The 11,199-nt window shown below is 44.4% G+C and overlaps 1 protein-coding gene across 1 annotated transcript in view; it reads left to right on the top strand.

Moving 5' to 3' along the window:
* DCC (DCC netrin 1 receptor) overlaps positions 1–11,199 on the top strand; it is a 260,983-nt gene that overhangs the window by 235,509 nt on the left and 14,275 nt on the right. Inside the window, exons 22-23 of the mRNA XM_026865876.1 lie at positions 1,411–1,527; positions 5,734–5,889. Coding sequence (XP_026721677.1) covers positions 1,411–1,527; positions 5,734–5,889 — 273 coding nt within the window. The remainder of the gene's footprint in view (positions 1–1,410; positions 1,528–5,733; positions 5,890–11,199) is intronic.

Genomic DNA, 11,199 nt, shown 5'->3' with positions numbered 1-11,199 from the left:
TTTTTTTTTTTTTTTTTTTAAGGAATATACGTTTACTTGGATCCAGAATAGTCTGAGTGGGTCTTAAGCTTACCTGTAGAACAGTAGCAAACTGATTTAATCCGTGGTTTATTAAAATAGCAAAACGAACAGAAATATAAGGTTCACATGAGACAAGGTATGAAGAGACAAATAACAGCTTTTTTTTTTTTCTTCCCATTGCAATTCTTGCCACCAAGCATCCAGTGCCAAGCACGTTGTTTTTTTTTTTTTCTTCTGCCCAGCGTCACCTCTAAAATCTTTAAATACTTCAGCTATTCTGTACTAATGGGACGAAATTCGAGCATCCGTATTTCAATACCTAAACAGAGAGTCTACTCTATGTAGCTGCTGGGACAGTTTTAAATTGGGCTGGACGTTATCTGAGCTCTCTGATCTAGGCAGATGCGAGAGGTGTGGACCAAGGACGGGGAAGATCCGGGCAAATCTTTAACTTGCCGTGGTTTCTGAAAAAACAAACAAACAAACAAACAAATAAATAAATTAATAAAGAAAATATGCCCAGGCTGGAAGAGCCACTATGAATTACTGGGTCTGTAGTCTGGACAATGAGGACTTAGAATGAGGATGAGGAAGGTCGTTTTCACCCTTCAGATATATTTCAAAGGCCAATTTTTGCCTGCCAGGGTTTGTAGATGCCTGTGCTTACGCAGCGTTTTTCTGGTCTTGATGCTTGATTCTTAACATAAGTTTATAACAGAGTAGTTGCAAGGGAAATGACGTATTTTTATGACTTGAGTGGTGTTTTCAGGAGAATTTCACAGACAAAGAAAAAGGGGACATGATAGCTTGATTCTCTTACAGCAAAATGCAAACAATAATTTTATTCAGAAAGGGCAGCCACAAGTCTGTGCAGCTCTTTGCAGGGGGGGACGTTTAATGATCGGTAAAAATAACTGAATCCTAATAAGCCCTACTGATCTTTTTGCTAGATAGAAGGTGAAGAGATCAGGGGGCTGGAGCCCCCCCTGTGAGGACAAGCTGGGAGAGTTGGGGGGTTCAGCTGGAGAAGAGAAGGCTCCGGGGAGACCTTAGAGCGGCCCACCAGGGCTGAAAGCGGGGAGGGATAGGACAAGGGGGAACGGCTTTAAACTGTCAGAGGGGAGATTTAGGTCAGACCTAAGGCAGAAATTGTTCCCTGTGAGGGGGGTGAGGCCCTGGCACAGGCTGCCCAGAGAAGCTGTGGCTGCCCCCTCCCTGGCAGGGTTCAAGGCCAGGTTGGACGGGGCTTTGGGCAACCTGGGCTGGTGGAAGGTGGCCCTGCCCGGGGCAGGCGGTGGCACTGGGTGATCTTTAAGTTCCCTTCCAACCCAAACCAGTCCATGATTCATTTACAGCCTTTTCAACTAAGCTGCTCTTGTCTTTCTCTAGGTCCCGAGTCGGAAGACGTTGGGAGCAGCATGTCCACGTTAGAGCGTTCCCTTGCTGCCCGCAGAGCCACCCGTGCCAAGCTCATGATTCCCATGGATTCACAACCAAACAACCCTCGTGAGTACCAGGACCTTCCCCAACCCCTTTCTGCAACCCTCCCGAGCCGTGCTCGCTCAGCTGAAGATCTATCTCACACCATCTTTCAGATACGATCTAGTTATGCCTCAGGAAGTTAAATAGCATTAGCAATGTGTTCTCCATCAAAAAAAAAAAAAAAAAAAAAAAAAAAAAAAAGGCTTGGAAACTTGCCAGGGCTTCGCAACGCATCAGCGGAAAAACTATGGAGAGAGTTCAACAATCATCCTTCTGGCTAGACTCAGCGCAGGCTAAGCCTAAGAGCCATCAATTCTGGTTTTAGGTGGATAGTGATGGATAATTCCCTCTGTTTCCCTGCTGTAATATTTTAAATGCGGGGGTAAGAGTTCAAGCTGCCAGAGCACAAGGCTTTGCAATACACAGATGAAAATTGGGATGTTATTATTATTAATAGTAATTGTAATCAGCTGGACGTTATTGTAGTTTTATGCTATATTTTGTCTATTGTAGTTGGCCACGCACATTAAAAAAAAATATGGGGTTTTGTTTGGTTGTTTTGTTTTTTTTTTTTAATATGGTGCAGCTCTCTTAGAAAGCCACGCAAATGAGGAGCCAAAGATTTTTTTTTTTTTTTTTTTTTAATAGGCGTTCCATTTTAGTGACCACAGTGCATTTCTCATTGACCAAATTGCATCGGTGGAAGTGAAGCTTTTTTCAAAGCAACCAAGTCCACATAAAGGCCGGAGAGCATTAGATGGGTTCTCCCATCCTGCAGAACTTCTCAGAATTTCTGAAGCGAACTTGTTTCGCATCTGAGCAAAGGAAAGGGATAATTGAGAGCCTGTAGGCACCGGGGTTTAGCACTGATCAGATTCCCGGGGGAGGATGAGGCTTTGGGTCTACCACCCTTCCTCCGAGCAGCCCCTGCTCAGACTTTTGGTGCCTCTCAGCTCTTAGCTAGAAGTTCTACCTCTGACCTCATAAAATAGATCCGATCAAAACTCTGTAGGAATTGGTACATCTGTGTCAACAAGTCTGAGGTCAGAAAAATGAGGATATATACCGACAGAAGTCCATTTCATCACAAAATTTCGGCCTAGCTCTGACGGGTGAAATCTATTTGTGGGTTCGTGGAAGGGCTCATCACACATTAAAAAAAAAAAATAGAAGGAACAAAACGAAGGAGAGGAAAGGGAATAACCTACCATGGCTTTGTTCAGTAAATTATTTAGTAGGAGCAGTAGGGGTTCCCTTAATTTGTGTTCATCATGGGTGCAGTTCAGGTCATGCCTCAGCACCCAGCCCTTCCAAGGATGCCTGGGGAGAGACTTTAATTCCAGTTTTTCACGTTAGGCTGGACATACCACCACATTTCAGCCTCCACCCGCTTTTTCACCTGGAAGAAAAGACTCTGGGTTGAGGCAGAGGAAGCTCTTACACCAGCTGGCCGTGTCCTGGGAAATATTCCCATCTTGTAACCACAATAACATCACAATTGGGCGATTTTCCCCTTTTTTTTTTTTTTTTTTTTTCCAGTGGGATTTCTCCTAGCTGGGCCTGGGTCAAAGGACAGTCCAAGAAAATGAATAGACTCGGAGTAAGCAAAATCAGACCCAAATCCATCATGATTACGATGGGTCAATAGCAGGGTTAGTGAAGCAAAAGTCAACATTGTCCTACAGCTGAAAGATAAAAGTGCTCTTAAATTTATCCATTTTTTTTTTTCCGGCCGTATGATGCACTTGGAGGAGTGATGTCCTCTTTTCTATTTATATTTACAACAGCATCAATCTAATCTACAGCGACAGCATATCATGATTGTTTGCAAATAATTAAACCCAGATTTATAAAAGTCTTATTTGTGCAGGCTCGGTTACGTTGGATACGTTTTGTTTTCTTTTTTCGTTTTTTTTTTTTTTTCCCTGGAAGAGAAAATTGAGGCTTTGTCAGATTAGATACTTTAATTAGTTTCTCTCCGTTTGCCTGATACTGAAAGAAATCGTCGGCAGTGAGCGATTAAATAGATTGAAGGAGCAACATTGTCATTCTGAAGTAAAAACCACATACAATTAGTTGTAAAATACCAAATCTGGAAGGATTCGCGCTCTTCTCCATAATCGGTATTTGCAGTCTTTGAGAACAAATCTACTCCGTAACGCACCTTTGCTTACTGAAGTGGAAGGAGCCATAAACCAGAGAAATTTGATGAGATTTCCGTGATCTTTTTGACGACTCTAATGCTGCTGGAACACAGGCAGCCACAACCACCGAGGCTGTTGTACGGAGAGGAGTATTTACCGAGAGAAATTATCGAGAAAGTATCACATGCAAGTATTGTACCTGTAATTCCCCTGTTTGTAATCTTTCCTGATGGAAGACGAAAAGAAAAACGTTCGCAGAATGAATCCAATTTTTTTTTTTTTCCCTGTTTATCCCCCTCTCTAAAATGGCAGAAAATCACAATTTTTTTTTTTTTTTTTTTTTTTTTTTTTTTTTATTCCTCAGGGAAATATGAACACATCGACTCAGTTGCTTTGACAGCCTCTGGAGTGCTTGAATACAATTCAAACTGTCCTACTTTGTCATTTCTGTAAGCTGTTCTTGGGTGCTGCTTTTATTTTTTTTTTTTTTTTTTCCGTGATACAGTACATTTTAAATGTAGACCAGTGTTTAGGGAGCTCCATGATTTGGTCAGGGAATTTCTGCTTTCAGTGTCTTGCTATATCAATATTAAGTGCAAATTCAATTGCTGACAGGCTATGACAGAACAGATTTGTTGTCGTCTCTTCTTGAAATAGCAAAGATCTGCTGAAAATGTCTGATGTTACCTTTTCTCTGGCTTCTCTACAATAGAATACTGCAATGAATAGTAATCCTGTCTTATTTTCAAAACAAAAGCGCTCGGTATCAACACCCTAAAAAGGAGAAATGGACTTTGAAAAAGAAGTTGGTTTTTAACAGGATTCAATCAAGAGCGATATTTTTCACTGGAATGGCAATGTTATAAATATTGCCAATAAAAATGTCTTATGCAGCCGCCTGAAGAGGAGAAATTCTCTTCTGAGAGTGGGTGGATTGAACCCAGACAACTCTGAAGCTCCAATCACCCAGCTTAACATTTTTTTCTCGAGTTTTCTTCATCTCCACGCTTGCCCGTTACCTCGGGAAGCGCAGCCTTGTCTCGTGGAAAGCCGCGCGCTCCGAAATACCCTCGTAAAGCCTTGGCGCTGCCGTGACTTCTGGTGTGACCTCGGGCAGGCAGCCCGTTTCACCACCGTGTAATGGATGGAGTAGGAGGTAGAAGTAGTTGCAGTGACGATCTTAACGTTCACAGCGTCGTTTGTAATTCGTGGGTGAAAGGGGCGAGGTAAGCCAAAGCTTATCCTCAATGCTTACCGTTTAGCTGGGCAAAACTTTAATGAGAGCTACTAAATTTTTTTTGTTTTCCTGAAAGCTTACAAAGACATTTTACGATTTGTAGAGCGTTATTACCACCCACTCTTTGTGGAAAATAAAGGCAACGACTGACGGGAAAGCCCGAATTCATCACGCCGTGATGCTGGTTTTCAAATCAAAGCTTAAATTCAGCTTAAGAACTCGACTTCAACTTCAGATTAAGGCTTTGCTGGCACAGCGCACCCCCCCTTTCTTAGAGGCTTGGGCATTCCTGAGTGAGGAATGACGCCCAGCCAACCTCAGCTGATGGGTAAACACGGGGGTCCTGTGACGCTGAAGGCATCGGAGGGTGTCAGGGATGTTGGGGTGAAGCTGGCAGAGGAGACGGAAGAGTTTGAAGAGCCCACATGACCCCCAGAGCAGCACCTGAGGGCAGCAGGCTCTCCTAAGGCATCAGAAATGGCACCAGGGACCAGGACTTAGACAACTGAAACAATCGCCCCAGCCATTCCTTCTCATTTATTTGTCAGGGGATATAAGGCCCCGCTCAAAATGTGGCTGTAGAGCTGGACCACAGACAAAAAGCTGTTTCATTTTACAGACAAATTGCAGAGTGCACCTGCAATCATCCAAAGAGGCGTATTTCTGTGTACAGAGGTGGATTCTGGGGGCAGAGGAATGTTTTACACCAAGCGTTCGGGTACTTCGCTGTGGAAATGTCGCTGTTTCTGGTTCCCTATCGACCCTCTAAGGACTTCTTTTTTTTTTTTTTTTTTTTTTTAAATATTCCAAACCCGCTCATTTAATCTCTCTCTTCTTCTTTCCTTTTAGCCGTGGTCAGTGCCATTCCAGTGCCAACACTCGAAAGTGCCCAGTACCCCGGGATCCTGCCGTCCCCGACCTGCGGGTACCCTCACCCACAGTTCACCCTTCGGCCGGTGCCGTTCCCGACCCTCTCTGTGGACAGGACCTTTGGAGCAGGGAGAAGTCAGTAAAGTGCTTTTCTTCTGCTCTTTTTGCCGTTAAAATGCTTGGAAATGAGTTGCTTTCTGGCATTAAATTCTCGCCAACGAAAACAATGCTGGTTTGGGGGGAGCCAGGGGATGTCTGGTAACAGCAACTGGCTGTTCTCCACCAGCAGCTCCAGTTGCAATTTCCAATCTGTACTGAATGCTTTAAAAGTTAAAAGTCACGGCGGCTCTAATCCAATCCTGTCTTTTCTGCAGGTCTAGTCAGGCATTTCACTGCACTTTAATTTCCTTTGCTTTATTCATAAGGATCTTCCCAGAAAAAAAAAAAAAAAATTAAAAAAAATGCAGGCTTCAAGGGCTCTTCTTCAGGCAGAATCTCGTATCATCACTCATGAAAATCATCCGTGATAGCACTTACGCGACCTCTCCACACAGTGTCTTTCCAGGCTCAGCTGCCCTTGCGTCTAGAAACATTTCCTTCAATATCCAACTCGCTAAAATTTAAGCCAATCGTTTCTTGATTCGATTGTAATGGGCGTAGAGGATAGAGGGAAAAAAAAAAAATATTTTTCTCCCTTTCCAAGATCCTTTCCTACATGTGTATAGCATTAGCCCGTCTTGCACCCCTGGTCTGTTTGCTGGAGCGAGCTCTCTAATTCCCATTTGTTCCTCTGCGGGGATAGGTTGGTGGTTTGTGTGATTCTGTTACTCCTCCTCACCTCACGGCGGCCAGGGGGAAGCACACACACACGCAGCACGAGCCCCCAGCCTCACCTTCACAACTTCCTTGGAAGCCTCCGCTGCGCCAGCAGCCATCTGTTCTTTGTTCGAGCCTAACGAGCGTGCTCTGGCATATTAATTAGAGTTGGAGGGATCATATTTTCCTATCGTTCTCCCTTTACCGCATATCAAGTCTGAATTATTGACAGATTGATGTCAATCTGCCACACCTGATTTTTTTTTTTTTTTTTAATCACATCGCAGAGAGTCTGTGCTGCTGGTCCACGGGGAGCTCATCTTGAAATGACTGATTTTTCCTCCTATTTGATTGTGGCTTTCAGTCACTTCAGACAGATCCTCGGGGACCGGTGATTGAAATCCAGTGGTGGGGTTGTAGGTAAAAGGTGGGTTCAGGTGTTCTAGTCATCCCCCTAACGCCATTTCCCCTCTCTTCAGTGTGGTTGCTGAGTTCCTTTCAAAGCTAGATGGCAATTTTCTCTCCAGAGGGCCTCGCTTGCATAATCAGGTTTTGATCTGCTGCTTAAATTAATACCAAACCCACCGCAGATGCAACGCACGGAAACAAAGTAGATTCAGTTTCTTGCTTGACATACATTAGATGTTGGGGAGTAATAATAGAATTCTCTATCGTGCGCCTCATCGCGGAGGTAGAAGCCAAAAAAGAAAACAACCCTGAAGATTGAATTTTTTGCTCAGGCGTCATCATCTCGATCTGCTGATAAAGGAGCTGAGCACCTTCAGTCCTCAGATCCAAAGTCCAGCTGTGAAAGTGCGGGAGGTTTCCCAAGTTCTGGTGATGCCTCCAGGGGTGCAGGCAGCTGGGTGGATTCATTTGCTTTCCAATCCAGGCAGCTTTGTTAGCCAATTGAACATAGATTCCGGTGTGGGTTGGGAGAAATCCTCTCTAGTCCCACTGATTTTCTCAAAATGTCTCAAAACCCCTACAAGTCAATTCCATAGAAATTATTCAATGATCTCAACGGAGCGGTGGCTGGGACCCCCCTCCTCAAAATCCCACATCCCTGGTGCATTCAGCTTCAGCCACTCACCGTACACCTGTAGTAGTCTGGAGGTGAGATTTTCAAACAGAGGAATGTCTTTGAAATCCTGTTGGACCTGGGGGGAGATCTGTATACAAAGGCACGGGTTTGCCCAAGCCTTTCAAGTGTGGCGTGTTTGCGACTTGAACAGAAGATTGCTAATATACACAAAAGTTTTCCGCAAGAAGCTCGAGTGCAAACCGGCTTTAATTATTCAGAAGACCTGATGGGCCTTGAAAAAATACTCAGGCAGTGAAGAGTTCAGATGATTGGGGAGATTTCCCATTAAATAATTCAAAAGCAGTGGATGTTTGCCTAACGGCTAGTTCACATGATGGAGGGTAAACAAGACTGCGTGGGGTTTCGAAATTTATCTAAGCCCGTTACAATGCGCGATGACAACCTGTTACAACCCCGTGCTCTCTGGTGAAGGCTGTTGACTTCCAAAGCTCCCAGCTCATAGAAAACGCCGCCAAATGAAATAATTCTCTCCCTTCGCCGTGCCTTCCATTTTCACCACCACGGCAACGAAGCGATAGGCACAGACAAGGACGTTGGAAATAGTGTTTGTTTTCGAGTGGGCACTTGACGCTGTCAGAACCAGCCAAGCAGTTCGCTGGGTTTATGTAACGGCAGTGTTCGTTACTTTTCAGACCAAGGAGGGATGAAGGGATATAAAAGTATTATTTCTAACGTGATGCCTGAAGCTTTTCTCAGCCCCGGTGCTGTCGATGCCAGCGCTGGCGATGTCAGCCCGTCTGGAAGAGCGGTCAGTCTCCAATGCATCCGACCAAAAAGCAGCTGCTTCCTCATTGGCTCCCCCCCCTCACTGCCTCACCGACCACCCCGCTGCAGCAGAGAATGGGGATAGATCAACGAAATTACTCTTAACGCTTGGAGTTTGTTTATTTGGGGGGGCTGTTTCCTTCATACGATCACGCGGTTGAGAGCAACTTGCGGTTGAAGACAATACGTAAAGCTTTCGTGTGTGTGTGTGTGTGTGTGTGTTACCCCTCAGGGATGAAAAATTCACTTGATACTTGACCAATTGCAGCTGTGTCTGAGGAAGAAATAGCCAGCAATAATTCCTCTGAGACAAGAGCCTACCTGAGGTCCTGCATGACCGAGCACCCTATTGATCAAGAAGTAGCAATCCCTGAATAAATCAGACACCGTGCCATTAGCGGGGGTGTTGCTCGGCATCCTGCCGTACAGGCAGGGCTCCAACACTTCCTTCTGGTTCTGAAGGCCTTTTTCATTGACCCAAAAATTAGAGTGGCTGCAACGTGTCTTTAGGACAAATGTTCTACTGAAGAGGAAATGGGGAAAAAAAAAAATAAAAATGGAGAGGCAGGCCCCAGCTAGAGCTGGAATAATAAACCGTCTTACTTATTTGACTACCAGCCATACAATCCAATGGTTAAATATAACTTTTTTTTCCAGACAGAGGACTTCTCTGAGCTATAATAAAATGCCTGTTGTCTGGTCAGCAATCCTTCCCATGGCTTGCCTTCTACTCCAGAGCTCTGTCACACCCTCTGCTGAGAATTTTATGGAGGCAGCGAGGAGAAGATGGTGACGTGCCTGATTTGTCATGTGTTCCAGAAGGAGGGGCATGTAGGGATAAGACAAGGGGCAATGGCTTTAAGCTGAAAGAGGGGAGATTTAGATCAGACCTAAGGCAGAAATTCTCCCCTGTGAGGGGGGTGAGGCCCTGGCACAGGCTGCCCAGAGAAGCTGTGGCTGCCCCCTCCCTGGCAGGGTTCAAGGCCAGGTTGGACGGGGCTTTGGGCAACCTGGGCTGGTGGGAGGTGGCCCTGCCCGGGGCAGGGGGTTGGAACTAGATAATCTTTAAGGCTCCTTCCAATTTGTATTTCTCTGAAGAGAGAAGATGCTCTTGTTTTTTTCCTCTACCACAACTACTGGAGATGCTGAGCTACCACAGTCTCCAGTAGGGAAAGACGAGAGCTGGTTGTAAACCTTCTCCCACCTGCGAGGTCCTGAGGCGGCCCCAGCCCCATCCTGTCCCATCCACACACAGGTCAGCGTGAGCAGATCTGTGTTCTGGTCCCATCCTGATCACACTTTTACAGGAGGCAGAGCACTTTTTGTCGGGCTCACCCTAAACTGGTCTAACAGCACCATTTTTAGGAGGCGTCGGTGTATCGCCCTAACACTCCACACGGTGAAAACTTGGGCACGTTTAGAAAGTATGTAGTTTTAAGAAGAAAGATTATTTTTCGAGTATTAAAAAGATTGAAAACTGGGTAAACCAGACCAATAAAACAACAATTATATTAACAGCTTGAGATAGTCACAGAAAAGCATTATGGAATGGAGATAACTACATAATCCGTTAAAGTGAGAGGCACTAACGGAAATATTTCCTGAGCACATTTCCTTTTGGAGCTGGCTCTGCGGTGAGCTCATCCACCTTAAATCCCTTCTACCAGTGAAGCTGCATTCTGGACTTTGTGTAAATTCTAATTTTTATTCAACAGTCCGCTTTGGGTTCAGCGGGGGTTGCAACTTCTCACAGAAGTGGGATGAGAGCTGTACTGGAGTTGCTTAGCCCCTCACTTCCTCTGTTCTCCTCTAGAAATGGAATCATCAGCAAAGCAATTTCGTGTGTGTGGGTTTTTTTGTTTGTTTGTTTGTTTGTTTTTTTTTTCCAGTAAATAATTATTTTGATTTAACCCCATAGGATTTAAATATGGTTTTGCCGCTTTCCCATCATTCAGCTTTAGATTAGTGATTTTTTTAAAAAAGTATTCCTCCAAAAATGTTCTTTGGGATGTACGTAAAATTCAGTGAGAGGAGTAACCTGACAATAATAATGCTAAAAAAAAATAAATTAACGCTTGTGCTACCATATCATCCAAAGATCCCAAGAGGAACGGAGGCCTTGTCAGCATCATGTGGGTGTATAGTCTTGGTCACGTGATATTTACAACCTGTGTAAGTTCAAAGATATAAAGTCATGAGTAAATAAGGAATAAAGTTCAGTCATTTTAAGTCCCCGTCCACCCCCACGTGCTTTCAATAATTATTACACTTTGTTTTCAATCTGCACTGACTTTTTCAGTACCTTGGACTGTGGCAGAGCCAATAGCTACGAACCCAAAGGGGAACGTTTCCTTCCGTTGCTACTTAAAGCAGAAGGTACACAATGTACAAATATGCTCAGAGACCTAAATTAATTGCTTAACAGCATTGTACCAACCAACAACTATGCAAAACCAAAGGGAAGACCAAAGGACTCTGTCCACGATATTTATTCATCTGCTCGGTGTCCACGGCCACTGGGATTCAAAGCAAGATTATTCTCAGTCTTCCTCACGTCTGAAAGGAATGCGAGTAGGGTTTTCGCCAAGGTTTCTCCAAAGCAATGAGGCCCTAATTGGTTTTGCTGGGTTTTAGAATCACGTATAGCGAAATATTTTCCGATATTCAAGAGCGAAAGATCACAACTGGAATGCAGCTTCATCTTAAAGGTCAACTGGGAGTCTACTTTCTATTTAAAAAAAAAAAAAAAAAAAAAGAAA

Source organism: Athene cunicularia, assembly GCF_003259725.1.
Source record: "Athene cunicularia isolate RWA chromosome Z unlocalized genomic scaffold, athCun1 chrZ_part1, whole genome shotgun sequence".
Taxonomy (NCBI): Eukaryota; Metazoa; Chordata; class Aves; order Strigiformes; family Strigidae; genus Athene; species Athene cunicularia.
This window is presented reverse-complemented; position numbering and strand designations above follow the sequence as displayed.